This window comes from Cajanus cajan, chromosome 7, assembly GCF_000230855.2.
Source record: "Cajanus cajan strain Asha chromosome 7, NIPB_CcT2T_4, whole genome shotgun sequence".
NCBI classification, from domain to species: domain Eukaryota; kingdom Viridiplantae; phylum Streptophyta; class Magnoliopsida; order Fabales; family Fabaceae; genus Cajanus; species Cajanus cajan.
Window position 1 is genome coordinate 56,304,956 of NC_138523.1, and position 25,266 is coordinate 56,330,221.

Below are 25,266 nucleotides of genomic sequence, written 5' to 3' on the forward strand. Positions count from 1 at the left end.
TTAGCAAATTAAAGCAACCTTTCCCGGGTTATGAATGCATGTACAAAGGACACCACCAAAATAAGTCATACTGAAAATGCTGCATATACGGAACAACATTGCTAGCAATATTTCTAGCTAGTACATTAGACATTATTAATTAAGCAGAGACATCCGTGGTAGCAACTTGGTCATTCTCGAGCTGACTGTAATTGCCCTTCTCCTTGAAGAGTTGAATGTGGTGATGCTTGCAGTACAGCTTTCCCTCGTGTGTGATGAAGTTTGATGAGCTTATAGTACAACCTCCATAGGTGCACTTGAAGCAGCTCTTGTGGTATGGAGTCCCATTAATAGTAATCTTCAATCATATCATATCATATAAATATTTATTAGAAGGAGCTAGCTAGGAGTATATTGAAAAAATTATCAATGTATCGGTTACGTACCCTCTCAGTGGGATACACTGTCTTTTTGCAACACACACACTTATCTCTGGTGCCCAAGAACACGTTTGCGAGCACCTTTGTATTCTGCTCAAATTAAATTATTAAAATAATTAATGAAAATGGCATCACTAAATGAGGCATGCATGCTACGTACAGAAAAATCACCTCATTATCAGTGATCGGTTTCTCTGGTTTCTGAATTTTTGGTGTTCCTGTGAAAACCAAAGATGTTAGTCTAGGAAAATGTTGAAAGCACACCAGAAAAGAACAAGCCAACAAGGAAATAAAAGGAAATTGATAGATATAACATATGATAATGATGAAAATTAAAGAGATGGAAGAAAAGTTAGATATACCTTCGAAGCTTTTGTCCAGGCTGCCAGTTCTCTTGTAGAGTTGATCATAGTGAGGTCTGCAGTAGAGCACCCCCTCAAAAGAACAGTAGTTGCTAAGCTGCAATGCAAACAAAGTGATAAAAAATTGCATGATTTGGCATTGAGGGTAATAAATGCATGCATGCATAATTTGTACGTACTATTAAAGGATAAAGCATGAATTGTTGATGAAATGTGTAGGTACCTTAAGGGTACTGCGGCAATGGTGGCATCGGAAGCAGGCCTTATGAAAGATACGGCCATCAGCAGTTAGCTTATCAACAAGGTAGACAGTTTTCTCACATGCCATGCACTTCTGTGTGGTTCCTGCAAAACTGGCCATCCTTTATTAATTTACCAAAAGGAGAAAAAGAGAGAGAGGAGGGAAGTGGCACTCTTCTGCAAGGAATTTCCTTTGCTCAGGTTTTCCTTATCCACCCCCTCTGCTTCTCTCTCTCTTTCTGCTTCCTGAGAAAAATGGGAATGAGAAGAAAAGATAAATAAATCAGAGGAGGTTTAAAAGAAGAAAGAGAGGTTGTGGACAGTAGTGAATTGCGGATGACCTTAAACAGAGTTAGTTAGAGTAATATATACAATCTTTGAATTAATATTAGTAAGTTGCTATTAAGAAGTACTCTAAATTTATTTTAACATGACTATGTACGCACGTTTTCAGGACGTTTGACTTGTATGCCGGTACAATAAAAACAAAGAAAAAGTCTCTTTTAGTTTCTTGGGTGTAAAAACTAAAAATAATAAAAATTTTGCAATACCACTTATACATGCTAAAACGATATTAAAAATGTGAATGCTACCATTTTAGTGACGACATGTGCTTAAAATAAAAGGTATACAGAACAGAAGCGATATCTTAATTGTTTAACTTCATAATCATAAAATAATTTCACCAAATCATTTAATTTTGTATTATTAAGAAACAACCACCCTCCTATAACAGGGCATTTGGTCTAGTGGTATGATTCTCGCTTTGGGTGCGAGAGGTCCCGAGTTCGATTCTCGGAATGCCCCTTTCTATTTTACATAATATTTATCTATGACTGCATTCTTCTCTTGTGTTTTGCCATTGACTAGTCACTGCATTCTCAGCTAGAATATAATACGAGCAGTTGCTTTGATTTCCATGTGTCTACACAAGTTTGCAAACATCAATCTCAACACTCAGATTGTGGTATGTGATCTAATTATGCCATTTACACTCTACATTCTACAATGAAGTATGTTATTTCAAATTGAATAAGGAAGGAGGTTGTGAATAGTTGTCTTCTCCACGATGCATAGCACCTAAAAATATCAACCTTTTTAAAATCTGTTCTAGGATACAGAGTCGACTGATTAGTTCTTGATTATTAATTTTAGGATATTGTATGGAAAAAAATATTAATCTTAAAAACAAATGTATGAGCATAATTATTTATTCATATTCATTACACAAACCCAATTGAGATATGGAATAACCTACATGTCAAATCACACGCTGTCTGATTTTATGTAAGCCAGTCAGAAAAGGAAACCTAGTATGACACTGTCAACGGAACCTTAATGTCAGAAAAGAAATCCATCGCAAGTCAAAACTGAAGAGAATGTACAACATATAAACAACTTTAAAAGAAAACTGACATAGCTTTAACTTTTCCCAAACGTTATCAATGTGGGCATTTGGTCTAGTGGTATGATTCTCGCTTAGGGTGCGAGAGGTCCCGAGTTCAATTCTCGGAATGCCCCTACTTTTGCATATTTTTATCTATGCGTGTATTATCCTCATGTGAGTTTTGTCACTGACTAGGCACAAAGACGAGCATAACATTCTCAGCCAGAGCACAGTTGAGCACCAAGACACCTTTCCACCAGGCACTTACCATTTGCTTTGATTTCCCTATCTCTCCACATGTTTGCAAGCATCAGTCACACGAAACTGAGATTGTTGTGTGTGATTTTATGTCTAAGTATGCCATTTGAACTCTGCATTCTACAGTGAAGTAATATTGTTAAATTAGCTATGTTATTTCAAATTAAATACGGAAGGAGGTTGTGGATTGTTGTCTTGTCCATGATGCCACTTAAATGGCAAAAAGCATTTGGTTTTGTTTCTAAACTTTAGCCTTTTGAAACTCTTTAAGCTGACAAGTTTGACTTGTTAGTTTGTTTAGTTAAATAAAACTAAGGGTGGGAGGCTCCATGTGAATGCGTTGGGAACTGGGATGAATGATGTGATACATTAACAATTTTTGGCTGGAAGTTTTTTAGTACCTACTGACAATTATTGGCACCGAAAACGTAATAGAATAATATGTTGAAAGGCATAGTTGGTCTTAAAATATAAAGCCAGAGGGGTAAACAAGTAAACTTATTTTGATAACCTGACTAGAAAAACAAGTTATTTTGACTGACAATTGCCTATCCAGGTAAGCATACCGGTCATTTGTATACAATCTTAATATAGAATTGCATATAATGTGGCATGAACGAGGAATTTTAGAAGTAAACTAGACATTGATTTAAGTTAGGCCCATCTCTTCCAACGTGGGCATTTGGTCTAGTGGTATGATTCTCGCTTTGGGTGCGAGAGGTCCCGAGTTCGATTCTCGGAATGCCCCTTTGTTCTTTTATATAGATCTATGCCTGTATTGTCCTCATCTGTGTTTTGTCATGGACTGAGCACAAAGACAACCACTGCATTCTCAGCCAAAAATAGAACAATTGCACTTGCATTTCTTCCACATAGAGAAAAGGAGATGTGAATCAATCTTTACAATTTGGCTGTATTAGCCTTCCCAGTTGAGCATCAAGACAGCTTGCCATGAGGCACTGAGGAATTGCTTTGATTTCCATATCTCTCCACAAGTTTGCAAGACTGAGATTGTGGTATGTGATCTCAAGTCCAAGTATACCATTTGAACCCAATATTCTACAATGAAGTAATATTGCTAAAGCAACTATTATTTCAATTTGAATACGGAAGGAAGCTGTGAATTGTTGTCCATCATGCCTGGCACCCAAAATTATTAAAATCTTGAAAAGATAAATGTATGAACACAATTATTTATTCAAATCCATTGCACATGTAGCATTAGCAAGTATCTTATTTTATAATTTAAAACACTCGGATGTAATATGTGATAACCTACGTTATACATATCAAATCACATGCTGTTTGATTTGATGTAAAGAAAAATAAATTGTGGAATGACAGACACTAAGTCACTAACAGAAGTTACTTCATTCAGCTTGGTTCAATCTGTAATGCAGCATACAAATAGATGCATACTACAAAACGTCAGTTCTATGATTTAAAATGTTTTGTAAGCTAAACCAACAACTGTATCAATTGGTGGAGTTTTTACAAGAGATCATGAAGCAACAAACTTCTCTATTGCTGATGGATTTCAGCTCCCTGCATTTAAGAAACAATATTAAAAGTACAAGTAATTTTTCAACTTGTGGTAAAAAAGAGAGTGCTAAGTTTGTTAGCAGTACTAACAAATGACTGATGAGATTTTTAACTTCAAAATCCTCCTTAAAATAATATCACCAAAACAATTCGTTAGATTTTAATATAACTAGCAAGCAACAAAATTGGCACAATAAGGTTTTTGCTCTAGTGATATGATTCAAGGAATGCCCTATATTTTGATGATTTGGAAGCTTACAAGCTTTACTTGTTAATTGGTGTACTTAAATACCAACAAGCACAAGGAATTTTCTTTTTTCTAAATTTTAATCTTTTGAAGCTCCGGAAGCTGACAAACTTGACTTATTTGTTTGTTTAGTTAAATAACAGTGTCAGAGGCTCCATGTGAATGTGTTGGGATGAAGATGCGATATATTAACAGTTTTTTCTGGAAGATTTCAGTATCTAGTGACAATCATCAATATGTTGCAATTCATAGCAGGTCTTAATATATAAAAACAGGGGTAATCAAGCAAACTCTCTTTGAGACCTTGAATAGAAAAACAAGTTACCATGACTAAGGACCAGACATAGATTTGACTTGGCCCTTGCCCCTTCAATGTGGGCATTTGGTCTAATGCTGTGATTCTCGCTTTGGGTGCGAGAGGTCCCGAGTTTGATTCTCAGAATGCCCCTTTTTTTCATATTTATTTGTGCCTGCATTATTCTCATGTGTGTTTTTGTCATTCACTAGGCAGAAAGACAAAGAGCCCCCTCCAACCATAAGTGAAGCCTAAAACAAATTTTGAGAATAAATGTTTTTCTTTAGAGAAAGATATATATTTTAGGCCTTTTTGTTGACATATGTGATCTTTTATACTTTATAAAAGCTAATACCAAATATTTTTGTGTTGGTATAGTTAAGGCTTAAGTTTTAATAGTCTTACTCTTGGACCGACCCTAAAAAAACATGCACTGCATTCTCAGACCTTATTTTTTTAGATTTATTTGTCCCTGTATTATTCTCATGTGTGTGTTTGTCATTGACTGGGCAGAAAGACCTGCACTGCGTTCTCAGGCAGAAAAAAACACTTGCAGCCGTGTTTCTTCCACCAAAAGAACAGGAGAAGATGTGAATCAGTCTTAACAATTTGGCTGCATCAGCCTTCACAGTTGCCTAGCAGTTGCTTTGATTTCTGTATCTCTCCACAAGTTTACATTTTACAGTGAAGTAATATGGCCTGGCACCCAATAATATCACAACTAGGATTTTGCAACTGAATAAAGAAGGATGTTGTGGATTATTGTCCATGATGCCTGGCACAAAAAAAAATATATCAATCATTAAAAGAAAGTATGAAAACAATTGTTTATTCAATTCAAATTCAAATCCATTTCAAATGTAGCATTAGCAATTTCTGACTCAAATAAAAATCAATTTGTAAAGTGATGATTGTTTCTCACTTATATTAGTATGACCATCTTACTAATGATATTCAACACAATTATTTGACCTTATAATTTAAAATATGGATTAAATATGTTTTTAATCCTTGAAATTGTCATTGTTTGTTTTTAGTCCTTGAACAAATTTTATTTGGTTTTAGCCCCTAAAAATTTTCTCTACTACCAAAAAAATCTAATGTGAGGGACCAAAATGTTAATTGAATGAAAATAACCATTAACTATAATATACTTTTGGTATTTCTATCCATGTCTATAAATTTATATATCAAAATATAAATTATTATTTTATATTAAAAAATTATAATTTTTTTTAAAAATAAATATTTTACTTTTTAATTAATTTAAATTTTATTTATTAAAATTATTTATAAATTACATATTAATATTTTAAAATAAATTATCAATGAATAAAGATAATTTTTTTACAATATTTATCATAAATTTAAAATATAATTTATATATTTAAAAATATCTATTTATATAAACTTAAATATAATTTATATATTTAAACATAATATTTAGTTATATATATAATTTATTATAAATTTTAATTATATATAATAAATATGTATATGCATTACACAATTAAAATATTAGTGATTATGAATTCGTAATTTTGACTTTCCTTTTCGAATTATATAAATTTAGTTTTTCAATTTTAAAAATATTTAATTTTAGTCTCTTTTGTTAATTAAATCATAAGATGACATAATATTAATATGGATAAATGATATATCACTTTTATAATGATGCGACTTTATTTATAGAAAATACTGTATCCTCTAAAAATTGGAGGCCCTAAATTTGTCCGAATAATTAAAATTATTATTTTTTAATAAATTTATTATAAAATAATTATTTTATAATAAATTTATTAAAAAATAATAATTTTTTAATTATTCAAAACGTTTTTGGCTTCCATTTTCGGAAGCTGTAACAATGTTCTTTATTTATATGAATGGATGAAGTGACACTGTAATTATAATGTAGATTAATGACGTATCATTAATATATATCAAGAAAATCAATCACGTAACATTAACATGACAAGAAAATATCAAATTTATATAAAAAAATTAGTAAAACTTAACTTTATAAGAACTATAACTAATAATTTTCATTATAAAACTCACAATTTAATCACTAAATTGCTTAAATCTTTATATTATAATTTGAACAACATATTGTATATAAGATTATTGTTCGAGTTAATTATTTTTAATTTTTTTAATCTAATATTAATACAGTTTAAAATTAATAAATAATAAATTTACTTATAAAATAATATTTATTTTAGTAAATTAATTATATAATTTATTATTTAATATATTTTTATACAACAAATATAAACATACAGTAAACACATATTAAATAACAAAATTTATATTTGTTAAAAGAAAAGATATATTAAAAAAACAAATTAAAAGAATATACATGATTTATTATTTAATATATTTTTATAAAATAAATATAAATGTAAAATTAATTTTTGTCTTTTATTTCTTTTTTAACTATATTTTCTCTATTTTAATACATCAATAATATTTTATTGTCTATTTTAATATTATAAAATTTATATTATTTATGTATAAAATATTTTATATGATATACATACTAATATTTTATTATTACTATATTTTTCATCTAAGAAATATAAAATTTTATTATTTAATATTTTTATCTAATAAATATAAATATATTATATAAAATAAATTAATGTATTAAATAATATAAAATAATATTATATTAATTATTTTATATTGTATTTTTATGTTTATTTTATATTATTAAAATAATATTAAATAATAAACTATATACTTAATTTACTAAAATTATTATTTTATTAAATAAATTTATTATTTATTAATTTTAAACCATATTAACATTAGATAATAAATTTAAAAAGTAAAAATTAATTTGAAAAATAATGTTAAATATAATATATTGTTGAAGTTATAATTAAAAAAGTTAAGTAATTTAGTAGTTCAAATATTGACTTTTATATTGAAGGTTTGGTGCTTTAATTGTCATAAAGATTTTTTTAATCATTTTTTAAATAAATTTTATATTTTCTTTCCACGTTAATATTCTATTACTATACTACATCACTATTTGAGTATCATATTATCGAGAATTGACACATTATCAATCCATGTCAACATTAACAATATTATGTCATTATTAGATCAAAATGATGGACTTGGAAACAACTAAAAAGGTGTGGGACAAGTTCCATGATGAATTTGAAGGCAAAAGTACATAGTCAAATTTATTATACTTCTCACATTGAAAAGAAAATTTGAATTGATAAAGATGACGAAGAATTAATCTTTCAAAAATTATTCTACCAGGTTAATGGATGTTGTGAATAAATGTGACTTCTTGGTAAAATATCATTTATGGATCAAAAGGTTGTCAAAACAATATAGTTTCAATACTTGAAAGATTTGAATTCAAGATTTCTACAATTGAATAGCCTTGTGATTTGCACACTCTAACAATTACTAAATTGACCAACAAACTTTATGCACAAGAGTGAATGAGAAGTGATGAAATAGTTGAAGGTGTCTTTCGAACAAATTATGGTGAAGAAATTTTGGAAAGTCACGATCTTTCAATAAAGGAAAAGTTGAAGTTTCTTCAAGAAAAAAAATATTTTGTCTTGTTTTCATTGCCAAAGAACCAACATGTTGAAGAAGATTGTTGGTACAAAGATAAACATATTTTTATTGTAATTTTGGCAATAAAAATTATCACAATGAAAAGTATTGCAGATTAATGAAGAATGTGACACCCTCTACCCCATTATTAATATACAACAAATGTAACAATAAAATATTTCTTTTATTCTTTTTGGGTAAATAAAATCTTTCATAGTTGACAAATATTTCAAATATCACAAGGTAGAAGATTCACATTCGTAACTCATAAATCATAACTACAGTGTAAAAGAATTATAAAAGAAAAGAAGTTAAGATTTTCAATACAATTTAGTGAAAAACAAGAAATCATATATATACAAATAATAATAAAGGAAATATAAATTAACTCCAGTAAAGGTGGCAGTGCCTCCTGGTTAGGAATTAATGTATACTCCCAGATCATATAATAATAAATATAACAAAGATGTACATTTTGGTCTTTTCTCAAGAACGTTCAAAATTACATAAGAAGAGAAAATTAAAGCTTTTTAATATAATAACATCCCAAAATAAACCTAGCTATGCCCGACGTCACATCCTATCAGAGCATGCCCCACTGAAGCCTTAAGCCTCATCACCAACATCCCCATGATGCTGATCATCTGCAACATAATTTAAAACATATACAGAAATAACAAGGGAGTGAGAAACATCTCACTCAGTTTCAGATGCAGAAATAAAGGCTAGATAGCACCCACACACACAACAAATATAAGTCACTTATAAACAATACACATACATCAACAATATCACATATATATTCATCTATCATGCAATGATGTCATGATCTTGACTTATAAATGCATGCATGTGGCACCATAAGGAAGTTTCACATATCATCACTGGTGACCCTAAGGCACACCTGGTTACATCACTGGTGACCCAAAGGTACACCTGGTTACATCACTGGTGACCCGAAGGTACACCTGGTTAGCAAGTTACATCGCTGGTGACCCGAAGGTACACCTCGTTAGCAAGTTACATCACTGGTATGCGGCCTCAGCGGCACACCTGGAATAATATATGCGTATGATGCATGTCATACCATCATAATCTCATTGACTCAATATTTAACTTGTTACATAATTTCATTTAGTACATCATGTCCTCATTTGTCATAGTCTCATAATCATAGTTTGTCTCAATAGTCCATTCTTAGGTCTCATGTCATTTGTCCATATTTCACATGGTCATGTCATCAATACTCCTCTTAAGGTCCGCATAGGTATTCACAGAGATCCAGAGAGCATTCTTATTCATATTAAAACTCATTTATTATTAACATTAATTTCATATTCATTTATTACTTTCAACAAAGAACAAGGTAGAGTAAATAGAAAATCAGACAGAACAACGGCACTTTCAACAAAAACAAAGTAGAATAAATAGAAAATCGGACAGAACAACGGCACCTTCAACAAAAAACAAAGTAGAGTAAATAGAAATTTAGACAGAACAACGGCACCTCCAACAAAAAAGCAAAGTAGAGTAAATAGAAATTAAACAGAATAACGACAAAGGATTGGGGGCCAATCCGACAAACAACTATCCAACAATTATCCCTACACCCCTGAGCGAGGTTCTCACTCCCCCCCTTACCTGGATAGGCGGAGTTGGAACTTGGGCAGGGTCTCCTCCTCTGGATCCTCTCTTTCTTCCCTCTCTTTCTTTCTTTCTTTCTCTCTCTCTCTCTCTCTCTCTCTCTCTCTCTCTCTCTCTCCTCTTTCTCTCTCTAAGAGTACCACTTCTTGCTCAATATAAATTTTTCACCCCCCTTGGCCCTATTTATAGGCAATCTGACGCACCCGGAACGGCCCGTACTGATTTCGGAACGGCCCGTTCCGGATCCTTCAAACGTGGGAAAATTTCTCAACTGGAACGGCCCGTTCCAAAATCGGAACGCCCGTTCCCAAAAAGCAGAACGGCCCGTTCTGAAACCAGAACGGCCCGTTCTCAATCTCAGCAGAACGCCCCGTACTGCTTCCAGAACGGCCCGTGCTCCATACCAGAACGGCCCGTTCCAGGCCCGTTCTGGGTCTTCAAAAACAAGCATATTCCTTCTTTTGGAACGGCCCGTTCTGCATTTGGAACGGCCCGTTCCGACACCCAGAAATACCCTTATTCCTTTATTAAAATTACGAAAATGCCATCAATAATTACGAAAATGCCATTACTAATAAGAATATCCTTTTAAGGAAATTGGGGTGTTACAATTCTCCCCTCCTTTTAGAAATTTCGTCCCCGAAATTTACCTGAAAACAAAAATAGATAAGTTTCTCGCGTCTTGCTTTCTAACTCCCATGTAGCACTTTCTTCAAAATTTCCTTATTGATGTACAACTCTATCAATCTCTCCAAGAAATGTCTAATGTTAATAAGTTCAAGGTGAGCAGACCTGGTAAGCCTATCCATTAATCCAAATAAGATCAAATTTCTTAAGAATATCATACATAACTACAACTAAATCTATAGATACAGAATCTTATTTTCAAATTAGAACGTCTAAAGGTTGTATTAAATCTGAAAGTTTTTTGGTGTTCTACCTTAACTTTCTAACATACTAAGCAAGCATACACAAATTCCTCCACTTCCTCCGTCATCTTAGGCCACCAAAACATATTGATACATCTTAGTAACTCCTAGATGAATACTAAGACTGCTCTTATGACCTTCTTCCAAGATTGCTCTCTTAAGTTCTGGCACATTTGGAATATACAACCCATCCTTAAATCTCAACATTTCATCCACTCCAAATTTAAACTTACTTTCTACACCTTGATTCAACTTCTCTACTTCTCTTTAGACCATCATGTTTCCGCTGCACCACTCTGATACATTTCAGTGACTCTGAAATAAATGCTAAAAATATTCTTATGTCCTTTCTCTAAGATCATCTTCCTTAATTTGGGTTTACTAGGCACATAGATTATATCCTTGTATCCCGAAACACCATCAACTTCCACTTGTAAAAGGCTATTTATATTCCTACCAATCTTTTTCACTTGGGTCACTAAGAAAGAATCTAACTCCTGAGTCTTCTAATCTCATTATTAATCCTTTCAACATATTCAATTCAATGTTCCTAAGGGTGAGCTCACACATCATGCTTAAGTTTCTAATCTACTCAATCAAACTCAACCCTTATATCATCAAAATGATAGATAAATGTTCATCCTACTCAGGACATTTGTCACCATATTAGTTTAACTTGTATAATCTTCTCCAATGATTAGGCACCTAATTGTAAGTTCATTATGTACTCATACTCGGTCTTCAAGTCTTACCACTTTATTTATACTCCAAGAAAACTCTTATTCACTATCTTGTCCTATAATCTCATACCTGGCCACCAAAATGAATCGACTAATATGCTTATTCAATATCCTTTGAATAATCCATTCGTTAATCGAGTCATACATAGTCCCTTACTACTAGGAGTAATTTCACAAATCAAACTTAAATTCCTAACTTGAGCCAAAAGATATATCTCTTTGACCATAAAGAAAGATAAATATAGATATTTCCTATTCAAAGCATCGACTGCTATAGGTTTACCCAGATAACAACTAAGATTAAAATCTTAATTCTTACAATTTCCAACTATCTCTTCTATCTCATATTCAATTCCTTCGGATCAAACAGATATTTAAGATCCTTATAATCACTAAATATCTCAATAATATTTCTAAAATCTCAAGCGTAACTATTACAACTTCTAATTCAAGGTAATTTCTCTCATGAATTTTCCATTTCCTAGATGCTTAAAAACATAAGTTACTACCTTTGCATCAATAATCCACCCAAACCTGTCTCAAAGTCATCACTATATCCCACATAAGACTTACTAGAGTCAGGTAATATTATCACTAGTCAATCTTGCCATAAGAGTTAGAACTACTCTTATACTTACTATCTCACATAAAGACAATACCCCTCATAGTGAATGTAGTCAAGGGCAATGCTATCCTAGAAATTCTTTCAATAAATCTCCAATAGTAAGCCTCATAAAACTTTTATTCTCGCTAACTTGCTTAGATATCTCTCTGCTTAAACATAACTTCTACCTAAGACAGATTCATGTTCACCTTAACTGAAATTTACAGGGACTAGAAAACTTAACATACAACCGTCTTGGATATGTCTTCACCTTCAACTACAATATGATCATATCACATCCTAAGATCAATATCACTAACCATACAACATTCACCATTTGATCCCTAAGGTCTTCTATTCACATATCGACATACATGCACATCAAGTCATATTAGAATGCCTACTTTAAACCTTCATATATATCATCCATAAGCACGTACATGAACAACCTTTACCACATAGCATCATATAACCTTAAACAACCTCACAATCTACACGAAAACACCTCAAAACATGTCAATTCTTAGCCTTGTATTGCCTACTAATCCGAAAACATTATTATACAGACTAACTTCTATTTTTAACAACTATCAAAGAAAACAACACATAAAGAGTTCTACTCATCCACGTGATATCAACCTATCACTAAGTGAATAGGCTACAACTCTTAGTGAGACATGAGATTTAAAAAAAAAAAATCATTTTCTTAGCTAAAAATTCAAAAATCACCATAGATATATTCAATGCATACCACTAGACCTTTGATCACCAAAGTTGCTGTAACGGGAGTGCAAACATTCTCTACACACTAACGCATCAGCATCTATGCCACAAAATACCTTAATCCTTCTAAACTTACTCCTTTCTACCTGAAATTCATATCAAAGTTTTCCACTACAATTCTAAACCAAATAACTCACCTATTCAGTACAAAAGGCTTAGAAAATAAAATTTTCATGCAACCATCAAACTCTAAAGATCATCAACACTTCAATCTCTCCTTAAGAATACCAAAACTCCAATTCTCAACATACCTCATCTTTGGATTCAATTGCTACAACTATAGCTTTCAAAAATTTCACCAATCATAAATTCTTAATACACTTTAAAATAAATCAATGTCTTACCCAAATCTAAGGTCTCAATAGTTCCCACAATATTAACAACATATTTCGTCTACCACTATTCGCACATATGCTTGCAACACAAGCGATATTACTCAACCACCACTTCTTACGTAAGTATCAAACAATTAAGCAATCATAAGAATGAAGAAGAAAGGTCATAATGGTATTAGCTGACACTATCATGACTATCATTCCTCTAATTAAAAAAAAAAACTTAACAATATCAAACTTTACAATATCAACACAAGGAGAACATCATCATTATCATTATCAAAGCAAAACATCATCAAAGCAAAGCATCATCAAAGTATACAACAAACAAAACAATGTCAGAGTACACAACAGAATCTCGATAAGTCACGGCCGATTAGATCGACCTGCTCTGATACCACTAAATGTGACACCCTCTACCCCATTATTAATATACAACAAATGTAACAATAAAATATTTCTTTTATTCTTTTTGGGTAAATAAAATCTTTCATAGTTGACAAATATTTCAAATATCACAAGGTAGAAGATTCACATTCGTAACTCATAAATCATAACTACAGTGTAAAAGAATTATAAAAGAAAAGAAGTTAAGATTTTCAATACAATTTAGTGAAAAACAAGAAATCATATATATACAAATAATAATAAAGGAAATATAAATTAACTCCAGTAAAGGTGGCAGTGCCTCCTGGTTAGGAATTAATGTATACTCCCAGATCATATAATAATAAATATAACAAAGATGTACATTTTGGTCTTTTCTCAAGAACGTTCAAAATTACATAAGAAGAGAAAATTAAAGCTTTTTAATATAATAACATCCCAAAATAAACCTAGCTATGCCCGACGTCACATCCTATCAGAGCATGCCCCACTGAAGCCTTAAGCCTCATCACCAACATCCCCATGATGCTGATCATCTGCAACATAATTTAAAACATATACAGAAATAACAAGGGAGTGAGAAACATCTCACTCAGTTTCAGATGCAGAAATAAAGGCTAGATAGCACCCACACACACAACAAATATAAGTCACTTATAAACAATACACATACATCAACAATATCACATATATATTCATCTATCATGCAATGATGTCATGATCTTGACTTATAAATGCATGCATGTGGCACCATAAGGAAGTTTCACATATCATCACTGGTGACCCTAAGGCACACCTGGTTACATCACTGGTGACCCAAAGGTACACCTGGTTACATCACTGGTGACCCGAAGGTACACCTGGTTAGCAAGTTACATCGCTGGTGACCCGAAGGTACACCTCGTTAGCAAGTTACATCACTGGTATGCGGCCTCAGCGGCACACCTGGAATAATATATGCGTATGATGCATGTCATACCATCATAATCTCATTGACTCAATATTTAACTTGTTACATAATTTCATTTAGTACATCATGTCCTCATTTGTCATAGTCTCATAATCATAGTTTGTCTCAATAGTCCATTCTTAGGTCTCATGTCATTTGTCCATATTTCACATGGTCATGTCATCAATACTCCTCTTAAGGTCCGCATAGGTATTCACAGAGATCCAGAGAGCATTCTTATTCATATTAAAACTCATTTATTATTAACATTAATTTCATATTCATTTATTACTTTCAACAAAGAACAAGGTAGAGTAAATAGAAAATCAGACAGAACAACGGCACTTTCAACAAAAACAAAGTAGAATAAATAGAAAATCGGACAGAACAACGGCACCTTCAACAAAAAGCAAAGTAGAGTAAATAGAAATTTAGACAGAACAACGGCACCTCCAACAAAAAAGCAAAGTAGAGTAAATAGAAATTAAACAGAATAACGACAAAGGATTGGGGGCCAATCCGACAAACAACTATCCAACAATTATCCCTACACCCCTGAGCGAGGTTCTCACTCCCCCCCTTACCTGGATAGGCGGAGTTGGAACTTGGGCAAGGTCTCCTCCTCTGGATCCTCTCTTTCTTCCCTCTCTTTCTTTCTTTCTTTCTCTCTCTCTCTCTCTCTCTCTCTCTCTCTCCTCTTTCTCTCTCTAAGAGTACCACTTCTTGCTCAATATAAATTTTTCACCCCCCTTGGCCCTATTTATAGGCAATCTGACGCACCCGGAATGGCCCGTACTGATTTCGGAACGGCCCGTTCCGGATCCTTCAAACGTGGGCAAATTTCTCAACTGGAACGGCCCGTTCCAAAATCGGAACGCTCGTTCCCAAAAAGCAGAACGGCCCGTTCTGAAACCAGAACGGCCCGTTCTCAATCTCAGCAGAACGCCCCGTACTGCTTCCAGAACGGCCCGTGCTCCATACCAGAACGGCCCGTTCCAGGCCCGTTCTGGGTCTTCAAAAACAAGCATATTCCTTCTTTTGGAACGGCCCGTTCTGCATTTGGAACGGCCCGTTCCGACACCCAGAAATACCCTTATTCCTTTATTAAAATTACGAAAATGCCATCAATAATTACGAAAATGCCATTACTAATAAGAATATCCTTTTAAGGAAATTGGGGTGTTACAAAGAATAAACTAGAAAAATAGACAAATGTGATTGAAAAAAAATGTTGATGATGAGTATTTATTTAATTATGGCGTCTCAAGAACTCAATCCACATAAATTCAATACTTGACTCATTGACAATAACTATACCATCCACATGATCAAATGTCTATCATTTTTTACCTCTATTTACAAGTCAATCAAACTGAACGTTAACATGAAAAACATTGAAATTGTCTAAGCCAAAGGAAAAAGAATAATTTATATATCAATCAAGAAAGGTATGGTAATTGTCAAAGATATTCTTTACATTCTAAAATGGATTGGATATGGTCTCTTTCAAAAAAAAAATTATTTTTTTTTATCACCAAATAACATTGATTAAAAATTGTAAAGATTAAGATGATCAAAAGTAATTTTTCTTTAAAATTTGACTCAATTAAAGATTATGATTTTATTATTAAAATTGATGAAAGTAATGCTTAATATAAAAATCTTGGCCACATCTTTATACAAGATATATTTAATATAACAACTCTTTGTGATATTACATTATTAATGTATTTCAATTAGGTTTATAAAATAATTGAATAATTTTCCACATGATAAAAATCACCTCATTTTTTTTTTTTGCATTTTATATTATGATGAATAATTTTTAAATTGAGTTTAAGAAATATGCTTTTCTGTAAAAAAAAATTAAACACTACTATTTAAAAATAAGTTATTTATCACCACATCATATTAATAATAAGATAATTTGATAAAATTGCAAAATTTTATTAAATATTTATATAAATATTTTACTATAATATTATATATGAATTAAATTTTCTTAAATTTCCCTTAAATTAGTAAAAAAAAATATATTAAAAGAAGTCGTCTTGCGGATTCCAAATACTTGATGCTATGGTTGACGGAGACACAAGTGGGGGAAGAGTGGAAGACTCAGAAAGTAACATGCAAATGCAAGGGCTTCCCGGAAGATGTGGTAATGTCAAATGTGATATCACTGGGCTTGACTTTGCACTGTATTTATTAAGCTTTTACTTTTATTCATAAATTATTCAATAATAAAAGTATAAATTTATTCTTATTATTTGAAATTTGCGTTAAACTTCCTATAAAAACATTGAATATATAAATAAATAAATATTATCTTTGAATATATATAAATTATATTTAAAATTAGTATACATAAATATTTTAAATATATAAATTATATTTTAAATTTATGATAAATAATTTATACTATAAAAAATATTTATTGATAATTTATTTTAAATATTAATATTTAATTCATAATAATTATGATGACTAAAAATTAAATTAGAAAATAAGTTAAAAAAATCTCTACAAACTTTTTCGTTGTAGAAAAACTTGTAAAAATATTCCTGATTAAGATAAAGACTCATGTTTAATATATAATAGTTAATTTTAAATTATTAAAAATAATTAAACTAAACATATTTTTAATATCTTATTTTAAAAAATTAGAAAATGAAAAATCAAACAAAAGGTGTGGATGTAGTTACTATTCCTTGTCAACTTTGATACATGGACTCTACGACAAGTGGCAATGCGTGTAATATTAAACATTTTCCGCGTCAACTCAAGTCAATGCATTTTGCTTTTGCACAAGTCTGCATGCTCGGTAATTTCCTCTTTTCCCTATGGGCACAAGTTGTGACGCATAGCGAACGAAATAGGAATTTACTCCGTATTATTATTGATAATAAATTCTCGGTAATATATTTTAAAAAATAAGTACCAGGATCTTATTAAGCAGAAATAATTGTAGAAGATGTCAAAATACTTGCCGTCGATTTTGTCCAAAATATTTGCCAAGACACAACACATGCATGAGTTTAGTTGTGTTAATAGCAGGATAGCCATGGTATACATTTTATAATAAGAATACACATTACGGTAAACTGTGTCAATTTCAACAACCAGCTTACGTGTGATACAAGACTTTGTATTTTGGTTAAAGAATTGGCTTTGTTTAGTCTGAATTGGTAATTATGTTTATGAATATCTCTTCTATGATCAAAATCTAGCGAGAATATTGCTTATTAATCGAAACTTTATTAACTGATTTATTTAATATTTTGTTTGATGTTGTTTGTCATGTGATGCACTTTGTCCTGTGAGCATTCAAACATCAATATAATGTTTTAAAACAATGTGTTGTTCAGACTATTGGACCAAAACACTAAAAAAGTTGTTCCAAATAAACTGATCGTGTGGTTGCTTGTTAACAAATTAAAAAAATCTATTTCTAGCTTTTATAACCATTATATGTAAATCCAACAACTAATATAATAGCCATAACATATACTTCAAGACTAGCTGAAGGTCATAATATCGCAGGTTTCTGTCTCAGTTTAAACAGAGAGGATGCGTGGTATATTTAAACAAGAAATTGCTAGAACAAATTACATGACTTCTAAGTCTCTGTATTCTGGTTTAAGACCGGAAGCATTTGATGATGATGAATGAATCTCACTCCCGTGAACAAAATCTAGCGAGGGTATAGCTCAGTAATTGAAGCTTCATTTTCTGATTCTTGAGCTGATTTAAGTATCGGTTCACTTGATCCAGTTTCTCTTGAATTATACTCCCATGATTGCATCTCTGGAAGACTTCTAGTTCTACTGTTTGTATAAAATGCAGGTTCTGTAGGAATTGGGAGGCTGAGAGAATAGCTATTAAGCATGAGCATAATGGTAGCCATGGTTGGTCTGTCAGATGAATTTTCTTGAATACAGAGTAAACCAATATGAATGCATCTCATCATTTCATTTCGGGAATTGTTGTTTAACAATGGATCTACAATATTTGTTGCTGTCCCCTCCTTCCAATTTCTCCATGCCTGCAAAAACTTGTCATTAGATGACGGATTCCACTTCTACATTAATGTTTTGGAGCAAGCAATCCTCTAATCCATACTTGTAAATGGCAAAGAATAAATAATAGTGAAAACGGGGAGACTTACGAAGCATAGTAGATCCTCAACACTCTCCCCATCACGAATGCCACTGTTCTTCTGACCGCTTACAATCTCAAGAACTAGTACACCAAAACTGAAGACATCTGATTTTACAGAAAATTGTCCATGCATCGCATACTCTGGTGCCATATATCCACTTCATGCCAATATATATAGATAGATAATAAGTTATAGATGTCATGACTGTTTCGGTTGCTAATACCAATGATATTCATAACAAAGATTTAATTTTAAATCCCTATTACAATAATGTAGTTTAGATATCACTCGGTCATACAAAGCTTAACGATCATAAAAGCTACTTAAAAGTCTTAATTAACAATCAATAACATATTGCATATTCTAATAATATTCACCAAAAAAATGCCCACATTTTAATACTTACTAGGTTCCGACAATTCTATTTGTATTTACTTGAGTTTGATCCACTAAAACTAGTTTTGCCATGCCAAAATCTGCTATTTTAGGATTCATTTCTTCGTCTAGAAGAATGTTACTTGTTTTGAGATCACGATGTATAATACGTAGTCGAGAATCTTCGTGAAGGTAAAGAAGTCCTCGAACAATACCTCTAATGATTTGGTAACGCCTTTCCCAATCAAATTGTGCTTTCATGGTTGGATCTGCGTATGCAACCATCAGTTTTAACGCAAAATGAATAATTAGGTTTGTCTTGAACTAGAACTATTGTCTAATTATGCAGTCATTTACCCGTACCAAATATGAAAAAATCAAGACTTTTATTAGGAACAAATTCATAGACAAGTAGCCTCTCTCTTCCTTCCAAGCAGAAACCAAGTAGTCTAACTAAATTTCGGTGCTGAAGCTTGGCCACTAAAAGCACTTCATTCTTAAATTCCGTATCTCCTTGGCGCGAATCTCTTGACAATCTTTTGACTGCAATCATCTGCCCGTTGGAGAGCTTACCCTGAAAATATATCTATGTCAAGTTAATATTTAGCTAATCGGTGCTAATGGTATATAATGTTTTTTTGATGAAGACGTGATGTGTATCTGTAATCTGAATTCTACAGGGATACATACCCGGTAAACAGCTCCAAATCCACCTTGTCCAAGTTTATTAGAATCAGAGAAGTCTTCTGTAGCAACTCGTATTGTGTCCAAGTTGAATTGTAATGACTCAGCAATTTTAATTTCATCCTCATCTTCATCTTCTTTGCCTTCACCTAGGGACAAATTTTAACTAGTGAGTATTTCAGATGTGTGACAGCCAAGATAGAAAATTGGGAGATATAATTTCTGAAACCAGAGCACAAAGGGTATATAACTCGCTATTTTTACATTCTTAGCAGTGACTTACTCATGCTTATAATTATTAAAAATATTTCATATTTTGTGTGTTTAAAAGATTGTATGTAGTTCAATTATTATTTCATAGGGAAGAATTAGTCTTATTAATTATGACAGAACATGTATGCCTTTCTACAGAGATTTTTCTCTATATTTATTTATATTCCGTTGTAACAATGTAGGAGTAAATTGAAAATAAAAACGTCAGAGTAAGTTGATACTTAGACATGCCTGCAAGATTTTTCATTGCCTTCCACCTCCTTGAATATAAGCAGAGAGAAAGGAGCAAAACAACAACAACAGTAGGCACAATTACAGCAATGACAATCGGTACTTTGTTGTCACTCTCTGCAAAAACAAGAATTTTGTAGGATTAAGGATAATAATAAAAAAAAATCCTAATAACTAAGTCGAAGGATGATTTCAGTTTGTGTGGGTTAGCTGTAAATAGGCAAATTAATTAAGTAATATAATGAAAAGTACCTCCTGAGGAAGTGCTATTGGTGGATGGAGGAGGCGGTGTTGAATGTTGTTCATCAGATTCGTAGAATCTGTGAGTTTCATATCTAATATTACAACTGAGTGTAATAACTGTAGCACCTACTTTGTCATTACAGCAATATGGGATCCGTGAAATAAGTCCTTCCAAGCAGTCAGTGCATTGTTGCTGAGACAAATCAGGGGTGCACTGCACTAGACCGTAAATGTTTTGAAAATATGAAAAAGTTGCATTATCCGCAGCGTACTTACGACGAGAGTCACCTGCTGCCGCTGTGTCTTTGAGGTTCTTCAATAAGTTTCCGAGAATTTGATTGAACTCATCCACTTGTGTTGCGCTGTTTTCGTTATACAGGATAATAGGTGGATCATCTTGCTCGATGCCAAATATTGTGCGGTTCGAGTAGCGCAACATGCATTTATCAAACCACTCAATTGCCTCCTTTTGGTTTGGACAGCGCTGTTTGAGATCGACCCTGGAATTATTGAGGCAACTGCGGCATTCCTCCGGCTTAACATCTCCTCTGCAGTGTCCAATGGCGTAGACTTTGTCTGTGTTTTGGCCATAGGAGAAGTTGTAGAAACCGTAGTCAATTTGTGTGTTAGAAGAAAGAGAGGTTAAAAGGGTGTTCAGATTCGACTCATATGTGCTATTAGCTGTGTAGTTCCCTCTGCTGTTATCACAGACAAAGCTGACTGGCTGGGCACTGGCTTCAGATATGAATTTTAGAAATACAAAACAAAGAATCATGCAATAAACGCCACCCATCTTTATCAGAATAACAACATTGAAACTCTTGCTTAGGTAGCTATGTTCGTCAAGGGCAAACTGGTGCTAGCTGCTGTCACTTTATAACCAAATTTTTCCTTCAATCACGGCTTTTTGACCGTAATAAATAAAAATAAAATAAAAATTACTGAAATAAATTAAAAAAAAAACTATTTACCAAAATAAATTATTTTTGACACGTAGGAAAGAGATAAGTAAGAAGAAAACGTCAGGAAGAGCGATGTTTAGTATGTATAACACAACTCGTCAACTAATTTGACGCCATGCATGAAAAAAATACGAAATGTAAATAGTCAAAGAAAATTGACGTTTTGTACTATCATAATGCATAAAGTATAAAAGTAATAAAAAATAATAAAAATAAAAAGAACTCTATACCAAAATACATGCATGTCACGAATCAAAAGTAATAAAAATAATAAAAGTGACAAAATTGACCAAATTGACCATTACAAAACGTCACAAAAGATGACGTTTTTAGTGTGCATGCAAATTTACGCAACATAAAAAACGCCATGCGCCATGACGTCTTATAAAAAATGCCATGCAAGAAAAAAAAATAAAATTTTTTTTAAAAAACGTCATGCATTATGACGTTTTTAGTTACAATTTTGCAAACAAAAACACGTTCCATATCATGACGTTTTCTACCATTCCTTATTTTATTATTTTTACCAAAATGTATAAAAAATGTTACAAATTCTAAATCAATATTTTCAATTAAAATAGTTAATACTATACGTAAATTTGCAATCCAATAAAATTTGCGTGAAAAAGAATTAACATATTATTATTTTAAAAATGTAGCTTTTAAAATATGATTATAAACCAACCAACCAAACCATTACCTATCAGGCAAGAATAAAAAATATTTTAATATAATTTTTAAAATATAATTATAAAATAAATATTATATACGCAGTTTATTATCCAATTATTGTGCTTCTAACACACAATGGTCCATGGTACACAAATCGTCAATGATTTTGATGTTTTTACTTATTTTTATCTCTATAAAGAATAACGTCAATTATTATGACGTTTTTTCTATTTTCTCTCTCTTATACGTAAAACGTAAGATATTATAGTGTTTTCTTCATTTTCTCTTTCCTACATGTCCAAAATAATTTATTTCGGTAAATAATTTTTTAAAAAAATTATTTCAGTAATTTTTATTTTATTTTTATTTATTCTGGCCAAAAATACTATTTATTTCTAATTTTGATTTTTTCTTTCCTACAAACTCTATTTTTCTTACCTAACATTACATCATTGATAACGTGTTTAGTTTTGATTTTAATAACTCTCTGCTATGAATTACAATACAACTACTTTTTAAGTATATATGTACTAAATAAATGCTTATTTTATATAATCAAAATTTATATATAAATAAATATTTTTAAATATTCAGTTTTTTATTTAAGAAATATACATAATTACTCTTTTTTTTTTTCCTTCTAATTATAAGAAACATAAAACTATTTTAATGTGCCTAAAAAAAATTATACTTTATCTATTTTCAAATTTATTAGTAAGACATATGTATTTATCCTTCTCCTAGGTAGATGCATTTATTATTCTATTAATTATACAATTTATTGATGAAAAACAATATTTCTCGAATTAAGTGTAGTTTTGTTGAATATAATCTGTGTTTAAACCATTCAAATGCAACGAGTACTTTGAAATAAATTTTAAATTTATATGACATTATTAATGAAATTAATTACCTTGACTGTTTTTATCAGTTTTTTTTTATGAATAAATTATTTATTTTCTATATAAAAGATTGGATTTTGTGCCATTTTAAGTAATTTTTATTACCGAAATTGTTTTTGATTTTTTATCTCTTAAAAGATTTATTTTATTTATTTAATTTTTAAATTTAAGCTAATATTTCCCTTTGAAATAGTTAGAATTTTCAATTTTAAAACGCAATTACTCGTTTTGTATTGATTCAAATGTGAAATTTATGGGTTTATTTATACAAAAATAATAAAATTCAACTAATGTTAAAAAAATACTATAATACAGTGAAAATTATGTGAAAATTGAATCTTTTGACAATTGAAAATTGAAATAATTTAACATAAGATTCTTTATCATTGTCGGACTTACTTTTAACCAATGTTTATTATGTTTATGACAAATTTTTTTATTTGAACATTAATTGTAACATATATTTTTTATATCTCGTGTTTCCAAGTATAAAATCAGGTATGTTGTTTCAAATTGAAAAAGAAAGGAGGCTGTGAATTGTTGTTTTTGTTGCCTAACAGCCAATAATATCAAATCTTAAAAACAAATGTATGAGCACAATTATTTATTCGTGTCCATTAAGCATAGCAAATATCTCATTTTTAATTTACAACACTCATGTGATATGTCATATGTAATCACATGCTGTCTGATTCGATGTAAGCCCGCAAGGAATGGAAAAGAAAAACTTGTATAACACAAGTAGAAGTTTCTAAATTTAGCCTCTGGAAGCTGACAAGCTTTACTTGTTAGTTGTTTTTTAACACACAGCAGAGGCTGCATGTGAATGCGTTGGTTTACATAAACAATTTTGTTTTGTCCGCAAATATTTTCTTACCATTTAAAATGTAATACAATATGTGTTATCGGTAATAGTTGATCTTAAAATATAAAACCAGAGACAATGACAGATCTTGTCTAACTGTAGATCTGAAGAGAACGTGACATGCATAAACAATTTTAATAAATATATATATCTTCTTCCACCTCTTACAACTTTGGGCATTTGGTCTAGTGGTATGATTCTCGCTTAGGGTGCGAGAGGTCCCCAATTCTCGGAATGCCCCTATATTTTTTGAATTGTTGTCCATAATGCCTGGCACAGTGTCACCCAAAAGTATCATATTCTTAAAAAACAAATGGATTCCAAACGGACCAAACCCCTGCACTTCTGATACAACATTAGAAGTACTAGTATTGTTTCAGCTTGTGGTCAAAAAGAGAATGCTATCAATTTACTGATGTCATGTGATAAAAGTCAGATAGAAGCAAAGTTTTAACATCAGAGTCCTTCCTAAAGTAATTTCACCAAATCAATTTATTAGTTTTTAATAAATTAGAAGACAACAAAATTTGCATAGTTAGGCTTTAGGTCTTGTGGTACGATTCTCATTTAGGGTGTGAGTGGTCCCAAGTTTATTCTTGAAATGCCCTATATTTTGTTGATTTGGTAGCTTGCAAGCTTGACTTGACTTGGTATTTGTTGTACTTAAATACCAACTGGCATCTGGTATTATTTCTAACTTTTTGCCTTTTGAATCTCTGGAAGCTGTCAAACTTGTTAATTTGTTTAGTTGAAAAAAATAATAAGTATCAGAGTCTCTTTGCCAAACCTTTTTATACAAAACAACCCTCTAATTTGACCTTAAAAAAAATCCTCTAATTTTATTTGTTACCCATTTTTTCTTCCTCTACCCAATTACTTTGCTATTTCTTTTATGCCAAATAGGTTGTCAATGTGATTGTGAATGCTTGGGGATGAATGATATGGTAGATTAATAGTTATTGCAGGAAGATTTTCAGTACTAAATGAGAGCCTGCCACTGAAAATGTAATATAATAATGTGTTGTAAGTCATAGTTGATCTTAAAATATAAGAACAATTTTTCGCGGACACCAAGTGCTAGACTATACCATGAGAGAGAAAGACATGAGGGAAAAGTGATAATATTTGAGTGTTTATACTTTATAATATTTGAGTGTTAAACAAGTGTGTATACTTTATTTGAGTGTCCATTTA

At 31.4% G+C, this 25,266-nt stretch overlaps 2 protein-coding genes and 3 non-coding genes across 6 annotated transcripts; 3 read left to right on the plus strand and 2 right to left on the minus strand.

The window, feature by feature from the left end:
• LOC109795105 (LIM domain-containing protein WLIM1) lies at positions 1–1,291 on the minus strand. Its single transcript, XM_020354525.3, has 5 exons — positions 1,005–1,291; positions 782–878; positions 591–637; positions 426–509; positions 1–337 (listed from the first exon to the last, which is right to left on the minus strand). Exons 1-5 carry the CDS (start codon positions 1,140–1,142, stop codon positions 140–142), a joined length of 564 nt encoding a protein of 187 aa, XP_020210114.1. The 5' UTR covers positions 1,143–1,291; the 3' UTR covers positions 1–139.
• A 465-nt stretch (positions 1,292–1,756) lies between these two features.
• Positions 1,757–1,828, plus strand: TRNAP-UGG (transfer RNA proline (anticodon UGG)). The gene has a single exon. It is a non-coding gene; the product is annotated as a tRNA-Pro (tRNA).
• A 642-nt stretch (positions 1,829–2,470) lies between these two features.
• Positions 2,471–2,542, plus strand: TRNAP-AGG (transfer RNA proline (anticodon AGG)). Its single transcript has one exon. It is a non-coding gene; the product is annotated as a tRNA-Pro (tRNA).
• An 800-nt stretch (positions 2,543–3,342) lies between these two features.
• On the plus strand, positions 3,343–3,414 carry TRNAP-UGG (transfer RNA proline (anticodon UGG)). Its single transcript has one exon. It is a non-coding gene; the product is annotated as a tRNA-Pro (tRNA).
• A 14,706-nt stretch (positions 3,415–18,120) lies between these two features.
• LOC109794095 (cysteine-rich receptor-like protein kinase 29) lies at positions 18,121–21,525 on the minus strand. Of its 2 annotated transcripts, none has more exons than XM_020353562.3 (7): positions 20,681–21,525; positions 20,429–20,545; positions 19,931–20,073; positions 19,604–19,814; positions 19,272–19,509; positions 18,872–19,022; positions 18,121–18,748 (listed from the first exon to the last, which is right to left on the minus strand). In XM_020353562.3, exons 1-7 carry the CDS (start codon positions 21,462–21,464, stop codon positions 18,398–18,400), a joined length of 1,995 nt encoding a protein of 664 aa, XP_020209151.1. In that variant the 5' UTR covers positions 21,465–21,525; the 3' UTR covers positions 18,121–18,397. The 2 variants fall into 2 exon arrangements, with proteins under 2 accessions (XP_020209151.1, XP_082916309.1); XM_083060183.1 differs by having other exon boundaries at positions 19,604–19,826.
• Positions 21,526–25,266: the final 3,741 nt, after the last annotated feature.